Raw genomic sequence first — 24462 nt, forward strand, 5'->3', positions numbered from 1 at the left:
GGGGAGGTTTGGGAAGTTTGGGAAACGATGGGCATTGGGGAGAACTACATAGGGTCGGAAAGCAAAACAAAACAAAGCAGGTAGATGTCACTTGCACTCGCCGCGCTCGCCAATGCAGCCAGTGAACTGTTTCGATCCTGCAGCTGGCTGTCCGCCAATGGTTGAACTGGGGAGATGGTTGGAGTTGGGTGGAGCGAGGATTGGATGGATTCTGGTGTGCACAATACAATGCATACGGACGTAACCCGGTGGGGAAAATTCAAAGCATGCACCCGGGGGCAGGCTTGCATACCTCATCCTTCATACATACAAACACACATGCATATTTACGGCATGGACTGATCGGTTCCGGCGTTTTGCTGGCTATGGACCATGGACCATGGTGGCGGACATACATATCGTACGCATACTACTTTATTCTTCCGCCGGGCATGCCACTGGCACAGCGATTTCCCCAAGTTTGGCGGGGAATTGTTCATGCGCGATTAGAGTGGAGTACATGGAATATGTACCTGTGGAGTGGATATGTAGAGGGCATAGTGGGCACTGATGCATCCCACATGCAGCCAGCGCCATGGACATGCATCTCCCCTCCAGGATCCAGATGCTCAATAGCAAAGTCCCGGGTCACTATCGCTCACCCGAGCGGGCCATATCAATCAATCAAGCAGGGTTAGGTTCCGTCGGGCTCGTAAAAAAAACTTTTAGTTAGCGCGAATGTTTGGATCCCGGTGCGTATGATTTTGTTGCCCCTCCTTTTGCCCCACCATAGCCCCTAGAGGAACAAATACAAATACAAACAATCCCACGAAGCCGAAGTCGAAACCTTACAACCACCACCCACAACAACAAACCCATTCCTTTTCGCCGCAGCAGCAGAGCAGCTAGCATAGCAGGAATGGCCTCCTCCGCCTCCGTAGAAGAGTTCCTGGCCCTCCCGGGCTCTCCTGCATTCTCCCCGTTCCGATTGTCCGAGCTGAAGGACAGTCTGAATGCGACACTGCAAGCGGAAGCGGGAGGTGCGCACACGAAGGTGACGGAGGTGTCCTCGATCCACGTGCACTACGTCGCACCAAAGACCGCCGAGGCGCGCGCAACACTGTCGAATCCCGCCGCTCCGGAGAGGAAGATCCTCAGCAAGATGCTCGGGTACGGCATCAAGTCGGCGGCGGCTGCCAACACAGACGAGGCCCTGGCGAAGGCACTGGAGGGATTGACGGTCGAGGGCGATGGCAGCAGGAGGTTGTTTCTGTATGTCGTGCCGGTAAAGGGTACCATCAGCCCGTGGTCATCGAAGGCTACGTCGATAGCGGCTGTGTGCGGCCTCGGCGGCATCGTGCAGAGGATTGAGCGCGGCGTGATGATCTCGATCACTTTCGAGGGGGAGTATGAGAACCGCAGTGGGCCGTTCCCATTTGCGGATGTGTTGCACGACCGCATGACGCAGGTGGGTTCTTCATTCCGAGTGATTGATGGCGTGCATGCGTTGGTTGGTTGGGGGGCATAAGGACTGATTGTTGGGTCGCAAACAGACGCTCAGTGTGAACCCGCCAACATTCGAGGGTCTGTTCGGCACGCACACGCCGGATCCCGTCGGAATTGTCGACCTGCACTCGTCGACTGCGACTCCGCGCGAGTCGCTGGAGAAGGCGAACAAGACGCTGGGGCTGGCGCTCGACGAGTCCGAGATCGACTACCTGCTCGAGGCGTTCTCGAAGAGCGGCGCGTGTCCGCGCAATCCGTACGATGTGGAGCTGTTCATGTTTGCGCAGGTCAACTCGGAGCATTGTCGCCACAAGCAGTTCAACGCCTCGTGGACGATCGACGGCCAGGAGAAGCCCCACTCCCTGTTCGGCATGATCAGGAATACCCACAAGATCAGCCCCGACTACACCGTCTCCGCCTACTCGGACAATGCGGCCGTCCTGGAGGGAAACGAGGGTGCGTTCTGGGCGCCGAATCCCACAACGAACGTCTGGGAGGCGACAAAGGAGGAGGTGTATATCGTTGCCAAGGTCGAAACCCACAACCACCCCACAGCAGTGTCTCCCTTCCCCGGAGCCGCCACTGGTTCCGGCGGTGAGATCAGAGACGAGGGAGCCGTTGGACGTGGTTCGAAGCCCAAGGCTGGTCTGTCGGGGTTCAACGTCTCCGATATGTTGATCCCTGGCCACGTCCAGCCCTGGGAGCTGAATGTTGGAAAGCCCAACCACATTGCGAGCCCGATCGACATCATGCTCGAGGCGCCTATCGGATCGGCCGCATTCAACAACGAGTTTGGTCGTCCGTGCACCCTGGGATACTTCCGCACCCTGACCACCACCGTTCCCGTCGACGGAAAGGACGAGATCCGTGGTTACCACAAGCCCATCATGCTTGCCGGTGGTCTCGGAACGGTCCGACCCATCCACGCCATGAAGCTCGCTGGATTGATCGAGCCTGGCGCGTACCTCGTCGTCCTGGGCGGACCGGCGATGTTGATTGGCCTCGGAGGAGGAGCTGCCAGTTCCATTGCTTCCGGCGAGGGATCGGTCGACTTGGATTTCGCGTCCGTTCAGCGTGGAAACCCAGAGCAGCAGAGGCGGGCACAGATGGTGATCGATGCTTGCGTTGCTCTCGGAGAGAACAGCCCCATCCGCTCCATCCACGACGTCGGTGCCGGCGGTCTGTCCAACGCTCTCCCTGAGATCGTGCACGATGCTGGCCTCGGTGCGACATTCGAGCTCCGCGAGATCGATAGTGCCGATAGAGGCTTGAGCCCCCTGCAGATTTGGTGCTGCGAGGCCCAGGAGCGATACGTCATGGCCGTTGCCGAGGAGGGACTCAAGACTTTCGAGGCTATTGCGCAGAGAGAACGTTGTGGTTTCTCGGTGGTCGGGAGAGCCGAGGGCGGAAAGGAGGAGGACCAAAGGCTCGTCTTGACCGACAGGGACTCCAAGGAGAATCCTAAGGTTATTGACCTGCCTATGAGTACTCTCTTCGGAAAGCCTCCCAAGATGAAGCGTGTTGTCGAGAGCCGAAAGCTCCAGCTGCCGGAGTTCGACAACTCTCTCAAGTCCTACGCCCCCGAGCTTTCGGAAGACAAGTTGGTGTCCGAGGCCGTGGACCGCGTGATGCACTTGCCGTCGGTTGGCTCCAAGAACTTCCTGATCACCATCGGAGATAGAACTGTCACTGGCCTTATCACCAGAGACCAGATGGTTGGACCATGGCAGGTTCCTGTTTCGGATGTCGCTGTCACTGCGACCGCCCTCGTGGAGGGAATTCGTACTGGTGAGGCGATGGCCATGGGCGAGAAGCCTACTCTGGCTTTGATCTCTCCTGCGGCTTCGGCCCGCATGGCGGTTGCAGAGTCCTTGATGAACTTGATCGCCTCCGACGTCCAGGATGGAATCTCCCGTGTCCGTCTCTCTGCTAACTGGATGGCCGCCGGTAATCACCCCGGTGAGGGTGCTGCCCTGTACGAGGCTGTCGAGGCCATCGGTATGGACCTTTGCCCCAAGCTTGGTATTAGTATTCCGGTCGGAAAGGACTCCATGAGCATGAAGATGAAGTGGAACCAGGATGGAGCGTCGAAGGAGGTTACCGCGCCCATCTCCCTGGTCATCACTGCTTTTGCGGCTGTTGAGAATATCACCAGGACATGGACACCGCAGCTCAAGAGGATCGCCGGAAGCAAGCTTATCTTCGTTGATCTGGCCAAGAGGAGTATGGCTATGGGAGGCAGTGCCGTCGCTCAAGTTTTCAAGCAGGTCGGCAATGCTTCTCCTGATGTCCGGGACGTCGAGGAGTTCAAGGCTTTCTTCGACGCTTGCAGGCAGGCGCGCAAGAGTGGACTGGTCGAGGCTTACCACGATCGGTCAGACGGTGGTCTCTTCACTACGATCGTCGAAATGGCGTTTGCTGGTCGTGTCGGTGTTGATGTCGACTTGAGCAAGTATGCCAAGAGTGCCAGCACCGAGGACATCATCCCCGCGCTGTTCAACGAAGAGCTCGGAGCGGTGTTCCAGGTCAAGGAGGAGATGCTTGCGGCTTTCTACAGCACCTTCACAGCTTGCGGTGTGGCTAAGGATAGCATCATCACCATTGGAGCCGTCAAGCCCGTCGCTGCCGGTCAGGAGATCACATTCACCCACGGATCTACGCCAGTTTTCGCTGCGCCCCGAGGAACCCTTCAGCAGGCATGGGCGGCAACTTCGTATGCCATGCAGCGTATCCGCGACAATCCCGCTTGTGCGGACTCCGAGTACGCCGCCATCCTCGACGACGCCGACCCTGGTCTCAGCTACAACCTTACCTACACCCCGAGCACTGTTCTCCCCGCTCCTAGCGCGCAGCGCCCCCGCGTTGCCATCCTCCGTGAGCAGGGTGTCAACTCCCACGCTGAGATGGCTTTCGCCTTCCACCTTGCCGGCTTCGAGCCCGTCGATGTGCACATGACGGATCTGATCAGCAAGCGCGTCTCACTCGCGGACTTCAAGGGCCTCGCCGCATGCGGTGGGTTCTCGTACGGTGATGTTCTCGGTGCTGGAGCGGGATGGGCGCACTCTGTCCTCCTCCACGCCGACACCCGCCGCGACTTCGAGGCATTCTTCAACCGCGCGGACACCTTCGCTCTCGGCGTCTGCAACGGCTGCCAGTTCTTCTCCCGCCTGAAAGATCTCATCCCAGGCGCCGAGGACTGGCCCACCTTCGAGCGCAACGAGAGCGAGCAGTACGAAGCCCGCATGTGCATGGTTGAGCTCAGCTCGCCCGCCTCTGCCCCCTCCGTCTTCATCGACAAGGTCGCCGGCTCGTCGCTGCCCATCGCCGTTGCCCACGGAGAGGGTCGCGCCGTCTTTGATTCCCCGGCGGATCTGGAAAGCCTCGAGAAGCGCGGCGGTGTCGTCGTCCGCTACGTCGACAACGCCCTCAAGCAGACCGAGAGGTACCCTTTCAATCCCAACGGATCGCCGAACGGAATCGCCGGTATCCAAAACAAGGACGGACGTGTTCTGGCCATGATGCCCCACCCCGAGAGAACGACGTTGGCGGGAACGGGAAGCTGGATTCCGGCTGGTCTGGATAAGGAGCGCGTTGGCGCTTGGGTCGCCCTCTTCAAGGGCGCCAGGAACTGGGTCGGATAAATAACGGATTTGTACGGAATGGAGGTTCGGTTCGGCGTTGGTGTTTTCTTGTGTTCCTTTCTTTTTCGTATAATTGTGCAGACAGAGCGTGGTTTAGAGATCCCCCCAGAGGAAACAAAATGGAGACATACTGGAGCTATGGTTTCGGTATCTACATACTCTATTGTAGACATGGTTCCTAAACGAAACGTGCACATGACGATCTATCCGCACTGACCGGCCAACCAATGCAACCATAGCTCCAGTTCTCTGCAGGGACCCCGCGGAGCCATGGCATATGTAGCTGCCAGCGCACAGCACAAGCCTACATACCTACCCCTCGAATACCTACCTCATACATACATACCATCCATATCCCCCCAAGGCCCTCTCTACATACTATAGTTACTTATCAACGAGCACCCCGTCCTCACCGCGCAACCGTCCCATCGTACCATCCCATAGCCTACTTTCCATTACACTCCGACGATGGGCCAACTCATCTCCACCCCCTCAACACCCGCACACCTCGCGCCGCCGCCGGAAGTGCAAGCCTCCGAGCTCCGCGCGGCCGCGAAAGCCGCAGGCGACCTGCGGCGCAAGTACTCCGAGGAGTCGCAGGCCGCGTGGCACGACAACCGCAAGGGCGACGCGAAGGCGCTGTCCGATCGCTCCAAGGAGGCGGGGTTGGAGGTTGAGCGGCTCAATGCCCGCGCTGCTGAGATTATCTTTACGGGTCTCAATCCGAACTATCCGATTGAGGGGGCGGGCGCAGGCGGTGTGGGGGTGGGGGTGGCGTGGGTGGCGTGGTTGTTTAGTGCTGGTGGTGGAGGGGGGGATGGGGAGCCTGCGGGGGGCGGGGGGAAGGCGGGGAACAAGGCGGGCGGCGGCTTGGGCATGGTCGATCTTCATGGCCTATATGTTGCCGAGGCGATCGCGAGGGTCAAGAGGCACCTTGAGAGGTGTGCGGAGGCGGGGGTCGACAGGACTACCATCATTACCGGGCGTGGACTGCACAGCCAGGGCGGGGTCGCGAGGATCAAGCCCGAGGTCGAGAAGTGGCTGGGGGAGCACGTGGCGCAGTATAGAGTGCTCGCTGGCGCGAATGGAGGCGCGTTTACGGTCGAGCTGATGCAGGAGGAGCAGAAGGGCGTGTTGGGTGGGGTGTGGAAGTTTCTTGGGTGGTAGGTGGGAGGGAGGGCAGAGGAGGATCTTTGGGCGTTGGGTTTTGGGTTTTGGGATGCATGCTTTGGATCGGAGTTTGTTTGTGCGCGGATATCTACCGGCGGCGTTTGGGTTTATGTAGCGGCGATAGTTTGTGTGTTTATGCTTTGGTTGTACCGCCTCTGATGATTACTGTTTGGATCATCTCCCTATGGTGAAGAACTTCATGAATACTTCCAATTGTTGTTTTTTTCTTTGGCCCGTGCGCGATGCATGTCTACACGCTAGCGTGTGTAACATCAGGCAGCTGAAAGCACCGTGGTTTCACAGCAACGCCAGGAACATCACTTTACACAGCTCAGCTCTACGACAGACAAACAACCCCCACCATTTCCAAACCTGTCGCCCTACCTACACCGTCGCCCTACCTACACCGCACAAATGCCACCACCACCCTCGGCGCCGTCGCTCCTTGGAGACAGCGGCACTGTTGCGGCTCCGGTGTCAGCGCCGTCGTCCCGCAAGAAATACCAAACTGCCCCAGCGTCGAACCCCAAGATGGAGGAGTTCCTCAAGAACTGGAGGCAAGATGCGCTGAACAAACATCAGTACGATGCGGCGATCTTCATCGGTGATAAACTCTTGGCATTGACTGGTAAGTGCCAGGAAACAAACGTCGTTCGACGCCCGGAGGTGCTGACGTTCGCTAGGTGATCCGAAAGATGCGTTCTGGCTTGCGCAAGTGCACTTCAGCACCGGCCACTACAACCGCGCACAAACGTTCCTGACGCGTAACGATCTAATCTCGCGCTCCACGTCGTGTCGCTACCTCGCCGCGCTGTGTTTGATCAAGCAATCGAAGTACGACGAGGCGTTGACAATCCTCGGCGAGAAGAACCCGTCGCACCTCACCATCGGCAGCACACCCCAGGCGGCTAAGCGTCGCAGTGGGAAAGGAAACAGTAAAGACCGCGATGAGTACGGAAATAATATTAAGTTCGAGGCGGCGATGTGTTACCTCCGTGGCCTGGTCTATGCGAAGCAGAATGCTTTCGACAAGGCTAAGGATTGCTACAAGCAGGCGGTGTTGATCGATGTTAGATGCTTTGAGGCATTTGACCAGCTGATGAAGAATGCTTTGATGAGTCCCGACGAGGAGTGGAAGTTCCTTGAGAGCCTCGACTTTCAGTGTTTGAGCAGCGATGGAGACGAGGGACAGGAGGCCCATTTTGTTCGCATGCTTTACACTACCCGCTTGAGCAAGTATAAGAACCCGGCGGCTTTCAATGCGGCGACTGAAACGTTGGGCACGAGCTACAACCTAGCGCAGAATGCGGACTTGGTAATCTCTAAGGCGGAACTGCTTTTCACCCAATGCCGGTTCAAGGAGTGCTTGGGGCTCTGTGAGGGCGTGATTGCGGATGACAACTACAACTTCTCGGTCTACCCGCTGTACTTGGCATGCCTACACGAGCTCAACATGAAGAATAAGTTGTTTCTTGTTGCTCACGACATGTCCGACAACTACCCCGAGGAACCCGTGACGTGGCTGGCTGTTGGGATCTACTACCTCACCACCGGTAAGATCGCGGAGGCTCGACGGTTCTTCTCCAAAGCGTCAATGATGGATCCCCACTTTGGACCCGCCTGGATAGGGTTTGCCCACACGTTTGCTGCCGAGGGTGAGCATGACCAGGCCATATCCGCTTACTCCACCGCCGCTCGGTTGTTCCAGGGCACTCACCTTCCCCAGTTGTTCTTGGGAATGCAACATCTCCAGCTGAATAACATTACGCTCGCCGACGAGTACCTCAACACCGCCTTTTCGCTCTGCAAGTCGGACCCACTTTTGCTGAACGAGCTGGGAGTTGTCTTCTACCACAAGGACGCACTTAAGGAGGCAGTCCAGCTGTTCAACAAGGCCCTAACGATTGCCGACGAGATTGAGTCGAATCCGAAAGCTTGGGTGGCGACCAGAGCAAACCTGGGACACGCGTACAGACGTCTCGAGATGTTCGATGAGGCGCTGGGCTGTTTCTCTGAGGTTACGAGGAGCTCGGATAGCAAAGATGCGAATGTTTACAGTGCCATCGGCTTGTGCCATCTGCAGGCTGGTAGACCGTGGGAGGCAACTGTAGCACTTCATGAGGTGGGCTTTCCTCTCCCTGCCTCCTTTTAGAGCTTCGTAGCTAACGAGGTGAAAATAGGCACTCGCCATGAGCCCGCAGGATCCAGTGGCAACAGAGCTTCTCGAGAAGGCTCTTCGAGAGAATGCAGACAAGGACAACATTTTCATCTCGACCATGCTCAACTCCGATGGCGAGATCGTAACGCAAGACGACGTAGAGGTTGATGCCATGATCTACCAACGGCAGTCGTCGAGACGTTCGGGAACACGAGGAGCCGTAACCCAGGCCTCTGCCTCTTCTTCCCGTGCTCAACCACCTGTCTCTAGAAAGAGACTGGGAGACGTCACACGAGACTTCGGGGGCATGGAGGTTAGTGACGAGGACGGTTTGTAAACCACTAAACCACTTGATTGATTGATTGGAACTGGTTGGGTTGGGTTGGGTGCTGCTGGGACTGGGCTGGGGCTGGGCTGGAGTTTTCTGCTTTGTTCTGTCTGGATTAGCTTTTTCTGCTCTTTTCTTCTGCATCCTGCATCCTGTAACCCTTTCTTTCTTTCTTTCTTTCTTTCTTGTGCTTTTGTTCGTTCTTGGTAATCGCATGCATCCATTGCATTAGCCTCACAATGGGATTTTGGAGATGTTCCTTTTCTTCACTTCTGGTTTTTGGTCATGTTTTGAGGCTTTTGGGGCTCTGGGAGTTTAGGTATCTGGTTCTTTGGGATGTGGAGTGAGGGTTTGTTAGAGTTCCCGCGCTATGGGGGATGCGGGATGTGGGATGGGATGGGGTGGGATGGGTACACGGATGGATGTGGGGAACGAAGGCACGCATGTGGGGGGGAGCGAAGACGCGGATCCGGACCGATCCTTCGGGTAGGCGGCAAACCGACCTTTTTTGCCGCCATTAGATATGGAATTTTCCTGGCGGGTTGGGTTGGCCGCGAGACGTGCGCGCTGTGGTGTGCTGGTGGAATCGTTGTGGGCCTGGGCTTTGCTTGCGGGCTTTGCGTCGATGGGGCATTGGGGTAGAGAATTGGATATTGTTCATGATACCTACCGGATCACAGGGAAATAAGGGACACGGCGAAAACGTAGTACTCGTACCTATCGGCATCCCTAGTCAATCAGGTTGCCTTTGGGGTGAGGTCGTATTGCACTTGACCATTTTGGCTGCCTCGATGGTTTCTGGCGGAGTGGAGGTGCCCTACGCAGGGCTGGACAATCTAACTCGCGATTGGCCTTGCACAGGAATACTCGGCTTCAGCCTCACGGCAGCCCGTCCTCACAGAGTTCCGCAGTTTGGCGTTACTAGTACCGTGGTCCGCTAATCGGACCCTGTCACACAACCGTGAGCCATCATTGGCCAAGGTCCGCACAGGGTGCTTATCCGTCCCTTGGCAGGGCTAGCGCTTGAAATTTTCAAGAAAAAAAGTTCGAATCTTTATCAAAAAGCTCAAAAGCTCGAAGCCAAACCCACCACGGCCACTCAACCCCACCTTCAACCGCCTCACCCTATATCCTCCCACCACCACCCTCCTCTTCCCTCCTCTCCTTCCTCCCTCCTCCGCCTCAGAGACCGCAATCGCAAATTAAAGGTCTTTTTTCTCCTCCTCCTCCTCCTCCACGTCTTCTCCCCCTCCTACAGTACATCTTCCCCAGAAGGATGTTTTCGTCCATTCGCAGAACGTCACGGTTCCTCCGCCTGCGTGTCGCTCCCTCGACTGTCTTCGTTCCTTCTTCCCTTACTCTTGTTCACCATGCTCCAGCAGCAGCAACATCCAACTTTGTCCGCACAATGGCGTTTGTCCGGGAACCCAGCAGGCGCAACCTCCCTTCCGTGATGGATATGTCCGAGCACGAGGCGATCCTCGATGACGCTGAGCATGAGGTCGCAACCTCTGAGGCGGGCATCGTCCGATTCCAGGATTTGGCCGACAAGCAAATCATCGACCCCCGTGTCGTCAAGAACATCACCGACGGTATGCAGTACGATGAGATGACCAAGGTCCAGCGCAGAACCGTTACCTCGACGGTCAATGGAGACGATGTCCTCGCGCAGGCCAAGACCGGAACTGGAAAGACTATTGCCTTCCTCCTACCAGTATTACAACGATTAATCACCTCCCCCGAACCCATCCAGCCCAGAAGTACCGATATCCGCGCTATAATCATCTCGCCAACCAGAGAGTTGGCTATCCAGATCCACACCGACGCCCTGAAGCTGTGCAAGGGAACTGGCATCGTCTGCCAGGCCGCTGTCGGAGGAACCGGAAAGTCTCAGGCCGTTCTGCAGATGCGCCGTGAGGGTTGTCACATTCTGATTGCCACCCCTGGACGTCTGAAGGATTTGCTGCAGGACGGGCGCGCCGGTGTGAATACCGACAAGGTTGATACACTTGTGCTTGACGAGGGTGATACTCTGTTGGACCAAGGATTCGCGGACTCTATCGATGAGATCATTCGGATGCTTCCTCCTGCGGGTTCGCCGGTGCGTCGTGGCGCTGGAAGACAGTCGATGGTCTTCTCCGCTACTATGCCGCAGAAGGTTCTCGAGATGGTCCGCCGCACGCTCCGCAAGGATTATAAGTTCTTGAAGATGGTTGACAAAGGTGAGACTGCGGTGCATGACCGTGTCAAGCAGCACCTCATCAAGTGCCGTGGCTTCGAGAACATCTTGCCCTCGCTCTACGAGCTTGTGATGAAGAACCTCGACCTGGCTGAGAATGACGGAGAGGCTGGCGTTGTTGCTGAGGATTCAGCCGAGGAGAAGGAACCTTTCAAGGCGATTGTCTTCTTCCCCACCACTAAGTTCGCCGCTCTCGCCGCTGCTACTTTCCGCAACTTCGAGCACAGCGAAGGCGCCCACCCTCTCTACAGGCGCGTGAAGATGACCGAGATCCACTCCCGTCTTTCCCAGAGTCAGCGCACCAGGGCTGCCGAGAAGTTCAAGAGTGCCAAGAGCGGTATCCTCTTCGCCAGTGATGTCGTTGCCAGAGGAATGGACTTCCCCCACGTCACCCACGTCATCCAGGTCTGCGCGCCTTCAAACCAGGAGCAGTACATCCACCGTCTCGGACGTACCGGTCGTGCTGGACGTTCCGGTGTCGGTTACATCATGCTCACCGAGTCAGAGCTCGCTGAGAAGAATGTCAGCGCGATCCTCCATGGCATGAAGATGGACGACACACCTCTTGGAACATCCGGTGTCGACTTGCAGACCGAACAGCAGCTCAGCAAGTCCGCTCTCGACGCTATCAAGTCGGTGACCGAGGCAAGTCTTAGGACCGACGTCAAGGAGCGTAGTGACGCTTACATGAGTTTGTTGGGTTACTTCACCGGTGTCCTCGGCGACCGCCAGGCTCTCGTTGACGGCCTCAACCGTTGGTCTTCCCTCGGATGGGGTATGAAGACTCCCCCTCACATCTCCCCCATGATGATCAACAAGCTTGGTCTCTCCAAGGTCCGTGGCTTGAACGATGCCTACGTTCCTCGCGAGGAGCGTGAGGATGGTGGCTTCTCGTCCGGCGGCAGCAGCAGAGGAGGGATGAGTGGTGGCCGTGGCGGTTTCGGTGGTCGTGGTGGAGGACGTGGTGGCAGCTCTTTCGGAGGCCGTGAGCGCAGCAGCGAGCGTCCCGCTTTCGGTGACCGCCCCGCTTTCGGTGACCGCCCCGCTTTCAAGCCCCGTGGCGACTTCGGTGGCCGTGGCGACAGGCCCAGCTTCGGTGACCGTGGTGACCGACCTGCGTTCAAGCCCCGTGGCGACTTCGGCGACCGTGGCGACAGACCTAGCTTCGGCGACCGTGGTGACCGTCCCGCCTTCAAGCCCCGTGGTGACTTCGGTGGCCGTGGTGGTGACAGACCCAGCTTCGGCGACCGTGGCGACAGACCCAGCTTCGGCGACCGTGGCGACAGACCCAGCTTCGGCGACCGTGGCGACAGGCCTAGCCGTGGAGGCTTCGGTGGTCGTGGTGGCGGCCGTGGTGGCAGCTCTGGAGGCCGCGGCGGTGACAGGAACAGAGCACCCTGGATGGGACGTGGCGCTCGCGAGGAGGGCGGTGAGCGGAGACAGCGGTATTAAAAATTTGACGACATCACGATCTTGAATGAGGGCGTCAGATAGGGGTATGAGTGTTTGGGTGCTGTCTTTCTTCACATTCTTCGTCTTCTTGTACTATTATATGGCATCTGCCATTAGATATGGTGGTTGGTTGGTTGGTTGGGGTTTGCTTCATCTCGGTTTGTTTTCTTCATGTATTTCCTTTCACTTCGTTACTGCTGCTTAGACGGATGCTGTAAGATATATCTCTGACCCTTCTTCTTTTTTTGGTCTGCGCTTATGTGTTTTTTATCCCTGGGCTTCATTTCGAGTTTGTTTGGGGGTTGGCTGGCTGGTGACGGAAAAGGACGGGGTTAATGTTTTCATAATTCATCATGTAGAAAAGTTTTGCGATTTGTCTGTACTATCATAGAGAAGAGGTAGGGGGAAAGGAAAGGGTGAATGGAGAAGGAAGGATGGGGATGGATGTTTCTCTGCTCCATTTGAGGCCTTTTGCGTGAACGTGACAGTATCGGAATGGGATGTTGTGACATTTGTAGGTCCTTGTGGACGAATGACTGGTTTTCCTGTTGTTTTATCATTCCCATTCGATCGTGTCTGGTCATGGAAACTCATAAATTCGGTCCTGTCACCCTCGGATGAATGGTCTCCAATACGGCCATTGGGCCATCTGATCGTGGTGTAAGTGATATTTTGTGTTTCACTAGCTTATTTTCACCCCACCATGCCCCTCACGACGTCATGCATATTCATATCCACCACCACCACCACCACCTCCAACCACGCTCATCTCCAACCACCACCATCCTTTACCACCAACACCAATCCCACGCCCCTCCAGCCCTCCAGCTCTTCCACCGCCATGTCGACCTGGTTCCAAAAAACGATCCGCCTGCCCTCGAAGTCTCGGGGCTCCTACCTGGTTACCGACGAGCTCACGGCAGCGCTCCCGGAGATCGGGTCCTACAAGATCGGACTGCTGACGCTATTCGTGCAGCACACGTCGTGCGCGCTGTCGCTGAACGAGAACTGGGACTCGGATGTGCGGCTAGACATGAGCGACGCCATGGACCGCATCGTTGTCGAGGACAAGAACGGCGAGGGGATCTATCGCCATGATGCTGAGGGCAGCGATGATATGCCTGCGCACATCAAGAGCGCGCTGATAGGGGCTACCGTAACCGTGCCAATTACGGATGGAAAGTTGGCGCTCGGGACGTGGCAAGGTATGTGCTACGGCTGGGTGGGGGGAGGGGGAAGGGTGGAGGGCTGACGACGACCAACTTAGGCATCTGGTATATGGAGTTTCGCACGCAGAGGCATACGCGGAAGGTGGTGGCTACTATCCAGGGTGAGAAGCGCTGAGTGGGTGGGGATGTGGATGGAAGTAGGAGAACACGGAATATTGATTGATTCTCCGCCATAAATGAAAACCCTATAGACCCATCATCCCCACACCGTACCGTACGAAAAGCAAACCCAGAATACCGTACATATCCATAAAAAAAAGCAAGTGGTATAGCAGCCAGCAGCCAGCACCTCACAGCTTTGCCTTCCCCTCCCGTGTCTTCGCCTCCCACTGCCGCCTCCTCCACCAATTCAGCGCGACCATCCACGTACCCAGCAGCACCCCCACAATAGGATTCCCCCAAACCCACCTCCACGGCCCCACCCTGCCCCTCCTAATCTCCCGCACCACCTGATCAACCTGCAACTTCAACTCCTCAACCGTGCCCTCATTCTGGACGACCCACGCCCTCTCTCCAAAAACTCCCTTCGCCAGCGCGACCTTCTCCTCGACGCTCCACTGACTTTTCACCCTCTTCCTCGCCTCCTCCTCCGTACTTCCATCCCTCCGCATGAGCCGTTGGAGCTGACACTCCTCGCCCACGCCGACGACAACAACAGCACCACACACACTCTCCAACCGTGCCTCGAGGAGCAGGGGCACATCCAGCACGACCGCCCACGCGCCGCTCCACCAGGCCTTTACCACCTCGCGCGCAATCTCCCTGCGCACCAGCGGATGGATAATCCCGTTGAGCACGTGCCGGTCCCGCACGCGCTCGGGGGAGTCGCCAAATACTCGCTTCCCCAGCACGCCGCGGTTGAGCGGCCCCCCCGCAATGCCCACCAGCCCGGGCGTCGAAGCTGAGAACGCAGACAGGATCTGCCGGTATCCGGAGGTACCAGGCTCCACCACGGAGCGCGCGAGAAGGTCTGCGTCGATTATGGGGAGATCGTGCGTCGAAGAGAGGTACGAGGAGACGGTCGATTTGCCGGTCGCGATCGAGCCGGTGAGGCCGAGGAGGAGCATTTTGTGAGGTGGGGTGAGGTGGGGATGGGCGAGGAGGCAGAGTGGCGGCGGCGGGGGTGCGAGACGATGGTGATGTGGACGTGGATCGTGGGTAAATATAAGGTATGTATGAGGTATGTGCGTCGCGGGTATCTGCGTGAATGTGCTGTGCTGTGTTGTGCTGTGCTGTGCTGTTTCACGGAGATAGCTATGCAAACAAACAAGCAGACAAGCGAGTGGCGACACCCGCTGCGATGATGATGATGATGATGGGCGCACCCTGTAAGTTGTTCAACCCTAACCTGCCCCGGTGCTCAACCCTCAACCTCGGCCCGAAGTCCGCAGTCCGAATTGAATGGGAAAAAGTGGTCCCATCTCATCGGGAAAGCAAGCAAGCACGAGTCGTGATCGTCATCGTTAATGGGCAAATGTTAAACGAATACCTGGTAGGTATGTGTGTGTGTGGAGGGGATGTGGGGGTATGGAGCTGTGGATCCTGTACACAAGCTGGGTGGGGAATGTCTGCATGCATGCCATGCACGTGCATGTCGGCGCCCCCCAGTACATGTGATACCTGGATATGATATGTACCTGGATACCTGGACTGGCGACGCCATCTCCGATTGGGTGTGGCAATAACATTACCGTCATGAACTCTTCTTTACAGTCACAATACGTGACAATACGAGTCAATACGAGTCAATACGAGCCAATACGTTCCATGACAATACCACTGTCACATTACATCCCAGTGCCATCCTAGTGCCATCAATCGTATCAATCGTATCATACAGTACAGCAACCACAACAAAAAAAGCTTTATACTCTATTCCAAGGAGGGAAGAAGGAAGAAGAAAACCGAGAGCACACAACACAGCACACACTCTACTCTAAAGCTTAACCTCGGTGCTCTCAAACTCGACCAGCGGCTTAACGGGCCTAGGGCCGGCAGAAACGCGGCAGCTAGCCTTCCACGCGACCACGTCCTGAATGGACTCAAAGATCTCACCAAAGTCCTCCATCTTGAACTTCTCCTCGTCCGCCTTCTTGACCGGGATCGCACCGACAAGCGCTGCGCGACCCTTCTCGAGGATCTCGTGGATGTTGGCCTCCTCGATTTTCTTGACGTCCTTGAGGAATGTGTGGACCGCGGCGACGACGGCGTCCGTGTCGTTGATGTCGATGCCTTCCAGGGCTTTCGTCACTTCCGTGTGCTCCGAGACTACGCCCGCGGCGGCGGAAAGGAACTGGACTAGTGCCTCGACGAGGCCGGGCTTGCGGTCTTCGGGTGTGACGGCTGCCGCGCGCATCTGGATCGACGCCTTGGAGCGGCGGGGAGAAGCGGAATTTATGAACGTGTTGTAGAAGTCGATGGTATCCTGTTTGGTCAAAGCCTTCAGGATTTCGACGTCCTCATCCGCTGTCAATCGGTGTTAGTTCGTTCGTTCGCCCAACCTCGCTCGCTCAGGGATTTCTTACTCCGCTCAAAATCGTACATCTCGCTCGCGATGAACGTCCACAGGCGATTGCTCTCCTGGTTGAGGTTCTTGAGTCTCTCCGTCTTGCGGAGGATCACCGCCTTGACGTGAGATTGGAATTCCTTGTCGGTTATATCCGCAAGCTTTTGCGCGACGGATTGCAAAAATTCTTCGATCCGTGACTCCAGATACGGCGCGGAACGTTCCGACTGTACGATCACACGGTATCCCATGGTGGTCGCGCTGTACCGACTGCCCGAGAATACAATGTATCCGAGCTGCTCCTTGGTACGAAGCTGGTCGAAACATGGCCTGGACGTAGGGGTTAGCCGGTGAATCGAGTAAAAAGAACTAGGACAACTCTTACTCCTCAGTTATCTGAGAGAACAAGGCGAGGAGGTTCTTAAGTCTCCGGTCCGACTGTTCTCCAACATAGAGGGTGTATTCGATGACGGAGTTAACGTTCTTCGGGTCCTCCAGCGCCCGGTCCCAAACATATCTTGCTCCCTCGGGGATGATGAGCGAACGTCTGATGCCATGCTGAGTCGGCGGGAGCACCCTAGGTTTCAGAATAGTCTCGATGAGATTGATGTACTTCAGAGCATCCTACATGTCCAGCAGCAGATTAGCCACGTTTCCCAACCTCCCAACAGCTGCAGGCGACTTACCTCTTTGTACAAATTTCCGTGAACCAACGCTTCTATGTGAGTCTGTCCCAAGATCTTCTGGAAAAAGGTTTCAACGTCCGCTGCGGTAAGGCACTCAAGCTCCGCCAGCACCTCCTCGTTCAGCCACATGGTCTGGGAGTTCATGTATCTAATGTATTCCATGACTTGGTGGTAGGGCTGTTGGAAGATCCAATTCCTGTAGGCCCGAAGATTCTTTTCCTTGATGATTTTGAATCTATCGGGCAGGACCTTCAGATCCCTCATCTGGATTATGACCTTCTCCAATAGCACCGACATCTTGTCGTTGTATCCGGCAACCTCAATCTCCAAACCAACGGTGCTAGAGCTGACTGTGTAGTCGAGGCCGGCAATCTCTGCGTCGTAGGCATACTCATTGAGTGCGTCCTTGACAAGGTCGCAGTAAATTCTAGCTGCAACGGCATTGGCTGGCGAGGAATATACCAGCGGGCTGCGATGACATTAGCGCAGCACCGTACCAGTGTTTCCACACGAAGTAAAGGGGATCCCTACTTTCGCAAAGTAATGTAGACATTCGCCTTGGGCACCCAGAAAGTGTCGTCCTTCTTGTACCAAATCCTGGAGAGTTCCGTGTTCTTGATCAGAACGGGGACCTTGCTAGGAGTGTCGACCTTCTTCTTCTGCACATCAAAGTTCTTTGGGATAAACTCGTTCTTGTGCGGCAGATGAAGCTCGCCGTGCAGCTCGCCAGCACCTATACCTGTGGCAGCAGTACTCTTCACCTTCTGAACGAAGGATGCCGGCATCTTCTCCACCCGGTATTCCGTCCCATACCACTTCTCGGTCTGGTCAAGCGGTCCACCTGGGCAATGGCGTGCCGCGATCTGGATTCTAAAATTGTCAGGACGAAGATAGTCCAGCGATTTGGCGATCATTTCGGGGTCATATTCTCTGAACAGGAACGAAGAGAGCAGCCATTCCCTGGGGAGGGGCTTCTGCATCGTTCCAGCCTGACGAGATGTGAACTTGGACGCCGGGGACTTTTGACGGAACTTGAAATCCACCGCAGCGGTGTCCTGCAGCTCTTTAAAGATCCAGTTCTGCACTGGTGTATCCTTGATGAGGTTGATGTAGTGGAAGACAGCCTTCACGATTTCCTCATAGTTTTCTACGGGGGGATGGGGTCAGCAAGATACATTCGGAGGAGATACAGGTGCGTTAGAATCTCACCCAGTCCATCTTCGGTAAGCTTGATGTTGATGTGGAAGAAAGCAGAGCCGACGCCGACAGGAGTAGCTCCAGCAGACAATTCATTCACCCAGCCCTTCTTCTTCAAGTAGGCCAGGAGCGAACCCGGACCTTCATGACCGATCAGATGGCTTGCATATCTAGAAGGTTGTGTCTCGAAGAGGGGTTCCTCGTCCAGAAATGGGAATATGATGTCAATCTGTCGGGTGTCCATGACCGGCTTGGCAAAGATTTGTGTCTGCAACCATCAATAAAAGTGCGCACCAGGGATTGGTGCGGGGAGGGGACAGGATGGGCGCGGCAGACCATGAGATGCTCCGGTAGGAGGGGTTGTCCCTCAAACCTCTGTTCGGGCAGATCTTTATTCTTGACGCCTTCAAAGAGCTCAACGGTCCACTTCTCCAAGGTGTCGAGATCTTCCCGACCCAGAACCACCAACTTCATGGTATTTGCGGAGTAATACTTGTCATGAAACTTCATAAATTCATCTCGAACATTAACACCTCTCTGTTCGGGCAGCTCCTTCAAGGTTTGCAGATTTCCTGTGGAGAAGTGACAGTACGGGTGCTTCGGGTTGGATAGCGCTTTGGAGAGCTGGTGCAACCTCCAGACGTCATTCTGCAAGTTCTTCTTGTTCTCCGAGTCAACAGCCCTCAGCTCACGTTCTAGAGTTTCGGCAAGAAACAGTGGCGAAATGAAGAACTGGGCGAACCGATCCAGCGCGCCGTAGAAGTGTTCGTGGCCAACCTCAAAGTAGTAGTTTGTAGACGTTGAGGCTGTGTAGGCATTGGAGTTACCCGAATGCTCGGAAAGGTATTGCGAGTACTCGTTCTCTTTTGGGTACTATCGGGGTAGGAGAGGCGATGTTAGCATGGGAGGCGATATCTGGGGCGGAGCGGGAGGATGACGGGAGGATGACGGAGAAGTACATACCTTTTTAGTTCCCATGAAGAGCAGATGTTCGACCGCATGTGCTTGACCCTACAATTGCGTGCGGTTGCTCGCGTCAGCCTGATCACATCTTCATCCCATGTTTACTTGCATGATGCATGCCTGCCAGCGTGGTTCCCCAGCCAGCCAGCTCTGAAGCGTGCCACTGGCTGCAGATATGTAGATAGCCGAATCGGGTGTTACCGAGCGGGATGGATGGATGGACAGGATGGAGGGATGGGGCGGTATCTAAAACGGAATCCCGCATGGGGGATGGGTGATGGGCTATGGGGGAGCTGGCTGCATTCAGGTGGAGACGCAAACCAAAACTTACTTGCAAGTCGATGCTATCGGAAAAATTGCCCACGTGCACATCTAGAGCTGCAGAGGCCTTGTCGGTATCGGGATCATGCACCAGCAATGCTTCGAGCTTGTTCGGCAGCTGGATAACCCTGTAGGAACGATCATCCAGGTCCGGCTTCTCCAGCTGGGACGCAACGACGGTAGCTTTGCCGCGGATGGGAAGGGTGTCGGTAGTCATCGTGAAGGCGGCCGAAGAGTAGAAGCGTTTGGTAGCAGGGGCGGTGGGGAAGAAGAAGCGGGATGTTGGACGAGGTGGGATAGGTGTTGCTTGAAGTGGCGAACGCGGTGGTGTTGCTAGTGGCGGAGCAGCAGTAGGAGCGGCGGCGGCAGCAGTGGATGGGGACGACTGTGAGTACTTATGCAGTTGTCGGCGTGCAGGCAGCAGCAGCAGTGACTGTGGGCAATGGCTGACCTTCAGCAGGAGATGGACGGGATGGGGAAGGGGAGGAAGGTGGAAGTGTGTCGCAAGCGTCGAGAGTTGATTATAAGTGATGGCGGTAGTGGCACTTCGTCTGAGGACGGAGGGCGGCTGTGTAGTCAAAGCGGATGATGACGGCGGTGACTCCAAGACCGGAAACCTTGTTGGCAAGCGTGTAGAGGCCGCGACTGCTCTGTAGTGCAGAGCCGGTTGCATTCAATGGCGGAGAGACCAAGTAAAGGGCAGAGGATTTTATTTGGTTCTGTTGAGGAGGGTGTGGTGATTCGGCGGAAGACCCGTCAAGTGAATGAGTGATAATACTGGGGGGTGGTGGGGGAGGGGGCGACGGCGGGATTCGTTGGTTACATAGGGATTTAGTAGGCGTGCGCCCGTAAGTTGGATAAGTCACCAAGTATAGCAGTTAGCACGGTCTCACATTCGCCTCAGGGCACGGACTCACACTGGTAGTCCGGGGGTGGGTGAAGCAGCAAACGCCAACGAGGGGCGGGAATGGAAGATCCATTTCTGCAGGGGTTCTCCAGCCCTCGATTGAGCGTGTGGGCGACCGGCGGCAGCTTCAGATGGGACACTCGCTTGGGGTGCTCTGTTCGGCGGAATCCGCAGTCTTGGGCGCGTAGCACACGCGGGAGCCAGCCATGGTTGCCAGCCGAAAACCGGCTAGAGTGCACACCCCGCTGGGCAGGAAGACGCTCGCCGGACAGGGCTAACTATCGCCGATGGAAATGTGTTCTGTCGATCGGAAGATGGTCTCTCTGACTGGCCGTCCTTCGGTGGAGACCATGGCCAGTGTCGAGGCTGCCAGTGTCGAGGCTGCCAGTGCCAGTGCCAGTGCCGTACCAGTGCCAGTCGCACTGGGGACTCCAAATGTTGTCTGTCCTTTATATTGTACCAATGGTACCAATCCTTCACGTACATGTACTCTACATACATACGGGCTACAGTTTGTCTATTGCCCCCACTGAGCTCCTTCATGTGCCGAGTTGCGTGCATGCAAACGTGCTTTGCCATTCAAAAGCAGGATGCTTATGGCGAATGACGGGAGTGACGGTAAACGGGATATACCTTCTTGAACCAGCTCCCATTCCTGTGCATTGATCCTGTTATCAGAGCTTTGAATGGCCACCATGTGCAGCAGCAGGAATTCCGGAGACTTATCGGAACCGGAATATTGAGAATCGATGCGAGGAGGAATCTGCGACGGCCCGCCCAAAACCCCCATACATAGCCGTTCTGTCCAACCTCAGGATATGTCTCCGTTGAGTCTACTGGGAGGCTACTTGCAGCCACTGTTGTTCTGGAATGGACCTGAAGGCTGAAGGCTGAAGGACAGTAGATCTCGGAGGTTAAAGTAGGATGGTATGCACATACATAGCCGGTCCCAAAGGCAGCGCTCGTTCCACACTGTCGGAATAGGTGGGACGCCTTACTGATAGTTGCATCGATACCTACGAGTCTCCGACTCTCCGATCTTCTCCGGCTAAACATCAGGAAACCCTACCTAAATACCTGCCTCCTAGATGTTTGGATTATCCTGTCCTGCAACACTGATGTTCACGTCCAGGGACCTGAATGGGTTGAATGAGTGTCGCATTCTCATTGCCCAAGGGTACACTGGCAGTGGCCGTCTACTTCTGCACTTCCCCATACCGTAGCCTTGCCGAGAATGTGGTCTTCGATAGCCACGACTCCAGGTCTTAAACTCGTTAAAAGCCTGCCATCATAGAGGGAAGACAGATACCCTCGGGTAGGTGAATTGGAGTTTCCATGTCCATTCATGGTGGATAATCTTCATGAGTGATCGTGAGAGATGCGACGGCGATCTCTGTTCTCTGATTCGCTTAACCCCACTATCTACCGTTCATGGGTTAGTGCGGGAATTCCCTCTATCGTGTCTTGGCAGTCGGCTGGGAAAGTTCGCAACGCCTCGTTCCCTAACTCAGCTTTTCTTTCCTTTTTCTTTGAAGGAGTGCCGTGCCAGTCAGTCAGTCACTAGCGCACATAAATTTGGTCCCTTCCTGTTCGTCTCTCTCCATCGTCCTCAAAGTTTACCGCCTTTCCTAGCATCCATTCTTTCCTGCTTGCTCCGCGCCTCTTCTTTGTCCTCCCCTCCCCGGCCAAAGATTCATACTGCGAACACTCCAGACACAATGTCCGAACTTAAGCCCGAAGAGGTCGAGAGACATTTCGTCCAACTCGCCGAACTCGAGAAGGAATTCGACAGGGTTGATGTCGAGATCCGTAAGTTGCCTGTCGCTCTTTCCCTGCTTCACCGATCGCTTGCGGGCTTTTCCTGGGGAGGGTCGTGCGCCTCCTTGGGGGGGCACATTGTTTGCACTCGCCCGTTTCGGGGTGAGTGAATATTGTCGTGAGGCTGCCAATTGCCCTCAACCCGATGCGGTGTCCTACCGTGGCAGACGGGCTGCTTGCTGTGTCGCGCAAAGAACAATCAGTGACAATGGCAATGGCAAAGATGATGGGGATGATACTTACAACAACGATGCTAACGCACAAGTGCAGTTCGCGAGACCACCATCAAGCAGAGCCCGCTGTACGAGAAGCGCAATGCGATTACGTCTGCGATCCCCGGCTTCTGGCCGCACGTGTTCGAGGACGCCTCGAGCGCGCTGCGCTTTGACGAGCACATCACGCCGGAGGATGCGGAGGTTCTCGCGCACCTCACGGAGCTGAACGTCACGCGCCCGCACGCCGAGAAGGGCGACCCGCGCGACATCGAGTTCACCTTCAAGTTCAAGGACAACGACTACATGCCCGCGCAGACGCTCGTCAAGCTGTTCACGTATCAGGAGGGCGGCAAGCCCGGCTTGACCGGACTCATATCCACCCCCATCGAGATCCAGTGGAAGGGCACCAAGGACCTTACTTTCGGCGTGAATAAGGCCGCGGTTGAGGCGTTCGAAGAGCGCAAGGCTAAGGCGGCGGATAAGGAGAAGAAGAAGGGCGGCCTGGGTGACAAGGAAAAGAGCCTGCTGGAGCTTCTTAACAAGAACTCCCAGAGCTTCTTTATCTGGTTCTCCTATGCCGGTGCCCACCACGGCCTTGGCGAGAAGGAGGGCGAGATCGAGGATATGGATGACGAGGAGGAGGATGCGATCACTGGCCCGGTCGAGGCGTTCCCCTACGGCGACGAGCTCGCTATCCAGTTGGCTGAGGATGTCTACCCGGCAGCTGTCAAGTACTTTAGTACGTGTTCCGTACCCTCTGGAGAGGTTTCTGAGTGTTGTTGTTGATGTGCGCATGCTGATTGAGCGCTCGCAATGTAGCCTCGTCCCTCGAGGAGTCCGATGATGAGGATGACTCGGATATCGATCTCGACAGTGATGCTGAAGAACAGTCGGCCAAGCACAGTCATAGCCACAGTGGCGGAAGCTGCGGCGGCAAGCACAAGCACAGCCATTCCCACAGCGAGTCCCCCGACGAACCAGCCAAGAAGAAGGCCAAGAAATAGAGGGTTCGCAGGGCGGTGTTGATTTACTAGCAACGTAATGGATAAAAAGTGGTATTTCACGAGTAATCTACATAATGGGAAAAAAATGGGCTTTCTTGTACAGCAGTTTATGACGAGATTGAATTGAGCTTTTGCTCTATGGGATGGGGATATTTGGTCTTCTAAGTAGAGTACGATTCCGTGATCCTGTGTATTCACCGGCGTGACGACTTTGGGTCCAAAGTCCACAGCAAAATCCTTGGTGATCTATTCGCCAACCTGCCCTAAAGAGAAGTGAAGTGATATAGCCATAGGCAACTCCCAACGCCCGGAAACGCAACAAAGTAAACTAAACTTCCCCATCGCTGCCCGCTCACATGGATTTCCTCGCCTTCCTAGGCCAGGAATCACCTCCATCGTTGCGCCGCTTCTTTTTGGGGTTGGGGCAATCGTTACTCATGTGACCCCTCCCACCACAAGCATAGCACTCCGCCTTGGGGCAATCGGAAGACTTGTGCCCGTTCTTGCCGCAGCTATGACACTTCATAGTCGCCAGCCCAGCCCTCCCAGCATTGGAAATACCGGTCAATCCCTTCAGCGGATCTTTCTTCCTCCTGGGCGTGTTCTCCTCCTCCTCCTCCTCCGAGCTATCACTGTCATCGGAACCATCCTCCCCTTTTCTCGGAGTGCCTTCCTCGAAGTTCTTTTTCCGGAAGTTCCCAAAGACCATGCGTCCGGTAGTCTCCTTCTCTTCCTTCACCTCCTCCTCTTCCTCGTCGTCTTCTTCTTTTTCATCCTCCCCTAGCTGCGCAAAGCCCATGTTGACCACCTTCATCCCGGCGCTGCGCTGCGACGAGCGCACATACGACAGCTCCCACCGCGTCTCAGCATCGCCGCTCGACTGTTTCTTCGGACGCAGCGCCAGCGTCGCCGCCTCACGGCGCGCATCCTCTTCAGCTGTGGCCGCCTTGATCGCTTCCGTTGCGGTCTTGTTATTGGGGCTCGAGTACGCCGCGCGTTGCATGAACTTTTGAGGTGTTAGCGGAGGGCGCAAGGGGGAATGGAATGGAGAGGGAAAAGGTGCCTGCCTTCATGGTTAGCAGGCGGCTCGACATGTTCTTGCTGGCGGGCACGCCGGGTTTGCTGGGAGATGGGGCGCTCATG

The 24462-nt window shown here is 56.0% G+C and overlaps 11 protein-coding genes across 11 annotated transcripts; 8 read left to right on the top strand and 3 right to left on the bottom strand.

Annotated features, from left to right (window-relative positions):
- Nucleotides 1–688: 688 nt before the first annotated feature.
- On the top strand, nt 689–5281 carry BZA05DRAFT_260108 (CobB/CobQ-like glutamine amidotransferase domain-containing protein). Its single transcript, XM_051480119.1, has 2 exons — nt 689–1447; nt 1533–5281. The coding sequence occupies exons 1-2, from the start codon at nt 899–901 to the stop codon at nt 5124–5126; spliced, it is 4143 nt and encodes a 1380-aa protein (XP_051340707.1). The 5' UTR covers nt 689–898; the 3' UTR covers nt 5127–5281.
- A 694-nt stretch (nt 5282–5975) lies between these two features.
- Nucleotides 5976–6559, top strand: BZA05DRAFT_393519 (Smr protein/MutS2 C-terminal). Its single transcript, XM_051483225.1, has one exon. The coding sequence runs from the start codon at nt 6003–6005 to the stop codon at nt 6291–6293; it is 291 nt and encodes a 96-aa protein (XP_051340708.1). The 5' UTR covers nt 5976–6002; the 3' UTR covers nt 6294–6559.
- A 268-nt stretch (nt 6560–6827) lies between these two features.
- On the top strand, nt 6828–8791 carry BZA05DRAFT_335411 (uncharacterized protein; the record flags this gene model as incomplete). The annotated part of the gene is made up of 3 exons (XM_051480766.1): nt 6828–6924; nt 6980–8418; nt 8477–8791. The coding sequence occupies 3 exons, from the start codon at nt 6828–6830 to the stop codon at nt 8789–8791; spliced, it is 1851 nt and encodes a 616-aa protein (XP_051340709.1).
- A 350-nt stretch (nt 8792–9141) lies between these two features.
- Nucleotides 9142–9447, top strand: BZA05DRAFT_393522 (uncharacterized protein). The gene has a single exon (XM_051483226.1). It carries the CDS (start codon nt 9167–9169, stop codon nt 9422–9424), a length of 258 nt encoding a protein of 85 aa, XP_051340710.1. The 5' UTR covers nt 9142–9166; the 3' UTR covers nt 9425–9447.
- Nucleotides 9448–9829: 382 nt separating this feature from the next.
- On the top strand, nt 9830–12973 carry BZA05DRAFT_429553 (P-loop containing nucleoside triphosphate hydrolase protein). Its single transcript, XM_051486135.1, has 2 exons — nt 9830–12139; nt 12308–12973. The coding sequence occupies exons 1-2, from the start codon at nt 10059–10061 to the stop codon at nt 12471–12473; spliced, it is 2247 nt and encodes a 748-aa protein (XP_051340711.1). The 5' UTR covers nt 9830–10058; the 3' UTR covers nt 12474–12973.
- Nucleotides 12290–12973, top strand: BZA05DRAFT_393525 (uncharacterized protein). The gene has a single exon (XM_051483227.1). The coding sequence runs from the start codon at nt 12499–12501 to the stop codon at nt 12676–12678; it is 180 nt and encodes a 59-aa protein (XP_051340712.1). The 5' UTR covers nt 12290–12498; the 3' UTR covers nt 12679–12973.
- A 341-nt stretch (nt 12974–13314) lies between these two features.
- On the top strand, nt 13315–13817 carry BZA05DRAFT_335649 (RalA-binding protein 1; the record flags this gene model as incomplete). Its single annotated transcript, XM_051480781.1, has 2 exons — nt 13315–13678; nt 13741–13817. The coding sequence occupies 2 exons, from the start codon at nt 13315–13317 to the stop codon at nt 13815–13817; spliced, it is 441 nt and encodes a 146-aa protein (XP_051340713.1).
- A 42-nt stretch (nt 13818–13859) lies between these two features.
- On the bottom strand, nt 13860–15220 carry BZA05DRAFT_393528 (dephospho-CoA kinase-domain-containing protein). Its single transcript, XM_051483228.1, has one exon. It carries the CDS (start codon nt 14767–14769, stop codon nt 13993–13995), a length of 777 nt encoding a protein of 258 aa, XP_051340714.1. The 5' UTR covers nt 14770–15220; the 3' UTR covers nt 13860–13992.
- A 257-nt stretch (nt 15221–15477) lies between these two features.
- On the bottom strand, nt 15478–20353 carry BZA05DRAFT_393530 (Metalloenzyme, LuxS/M16 peptidase-like protein). The gene is made up of 9 exons (XM_051483229.1): nt 19386–20353; nt 19055–19102; nt 18428–18964; nt 18104–18359; nt 17426–18041; nt 16895–17363; nt 16594–16832; nt 16228–16538; nt 15478–16168 (listed from the first exon to the last, which is right to left on the bottom strand). The coding sequence occupies exons 1-9, from the start codon at nt 20046–20048 to the stop codon at nt 15639–15641; spliced, it is 3669 nt and encodes a 1222-aa protein (XP_051340715.1). The 5' UTR covers nt 20049–20353; the 3' UTR covers nt 15478–15638.
- A 1459-nt stretch (nt 20354–21812) lies between these two features.
- On the top strand, nt 21813–23157 carry BZA05DRAFT_393533 (uncharacterized protein). Its single transcript, XM_051483230.1, has 2 exons — nt 21813–22091; nt 22371–23157. Exons 1-2 carry the CDS (start codon nt 22001–22003, stop codon nt 23099–23101), a joined length of 822 nt encoding a protein of 273 aa, XP_051340716.1. The 5' UTR covers nt 21813–22000; the 3' UTR covers nt 23102–23157.
- A 514-nt stretch (nt 23158–23671) lies between these two features.
- Nucleotides 23672–24461, bottom strand: BZA05DRAFT_443729 (uncharacterized protein; the record flags this gene model as incomplete). Its single annotated transcript, XM_051486866.1, has 2 exons — nt 23672–24325; nt 24432–24461. 2 exons carry the CDS (start codon nt 24459–24461, stop codon nt 23672–23674), a joined length of 684 nt encoding a protein of 227 aa, XP_051340717.1.
- Between the last annotated feature and the right edge of the window lies 1 nt (nt 24462).

This window comes from Tricharina praecox (assembly GCF_024521635.1).
Source record: "Tricharina praecox strain CBS 144465 chromosome Unknown BZA05scaffold_8, whole genome shotgun sequence".
NCBI lineage: Eukaryota > Fungi > Ascomycota > Pezizomycetes > Pezizales > Pyronemataceae > Tricharina > Tricharina praecox.

Coding starts and splice junctions, on each gene's coding strand:
- BZA05DRAFT_393522 (XM_051483226.1), top strand. CDS start 9,167: ATGTGGGATGGGATGGGGTGGGATGGGTACACGGATGGATGTGGGGAA.
- BZA05DRAFT_393525 (XM_051483227.1), top strand. CDS start 12,499: ATGAGGGCGTCAGATAGGGGTATGAGTGTTTGGGTGCTGTCTTTCTTC.
- BZA05DRAFT_429553 (XM_051486135.1), top strand. CDS start 10,059: ATGTTTTCGTCCATTCGCAGAACGTCACGGTTCCTCCGCCTGCGTGTC. Junction 12,140..12,307: donor GACCGTGGTGACCGACCTGC/GTTCAAGCCCCG, acceptor CCGTGGCGACAG/ACCCAGCTTCGGCGACCGTG.
- BZA05DRAFT_393533 (XM_051483230.1), top strand. CDS start 22,001: ATGTCCGAACTTAAGCCCGAAGAGGTCGAGAGACATTTCGTCCAACTC. Junction 22,092..22,370: donor CAGGGTTGATGTCGAGATCC/GTAAGTTGCCTG, acceptor GCACAAGTGCAG/TTCGCGAGACCACCATCAAG.
- BZA05DRAFT_260108 (XM_051480119.1), top strand. CDS start 899: ATGGCCTCCTCCGCCTCCGTAGAAGAGTTCCTGGCCCTCCCGGGCTCT. Junction 1,448..1,532: donor TGCACGACCGCATGACGCAG/GTGGGTTCTTCA, acceptor GGTCGCAAACAG/ACGCTCAGTGTGAACCCGCC.
- BZA05DRAFT_393530 (XM_051483229.1), bottom strand. CDS start 20,048: ATGCAACCGGCTCTGCACTACAGAGCAGTCGCGGCCTCTACACGCTTG. Junction 18,965..19,054: donor TCTTCATGGGAACTAAAAAG/GTATGTACTTCT, acceptor CTACCCCGATAG/TACCCAAAAGAGAACGAGTA. Junction 16,169..16,227: donor GATGTACGATTTTGAGCGGA/GTAAGAAATCCC, acceptor ACCGATTGACAG/CGGATGAGGACGTCGAAATC.
- BZA05DRAFT_393519 (XM_051483225.1), top strand. CDS start 6,003: ATGGTCGATCTTCATGGCCTATATGTTGCCGAGGCGATCGCGAGGGTC.
- BZA05DRAFT_393528 (XM_051483228.1), bottom strand. CDS start 14,769: ATGCTCCTCCTCGGCCTCACCGGCTCGATCGCGACCGGCAAATCGACC.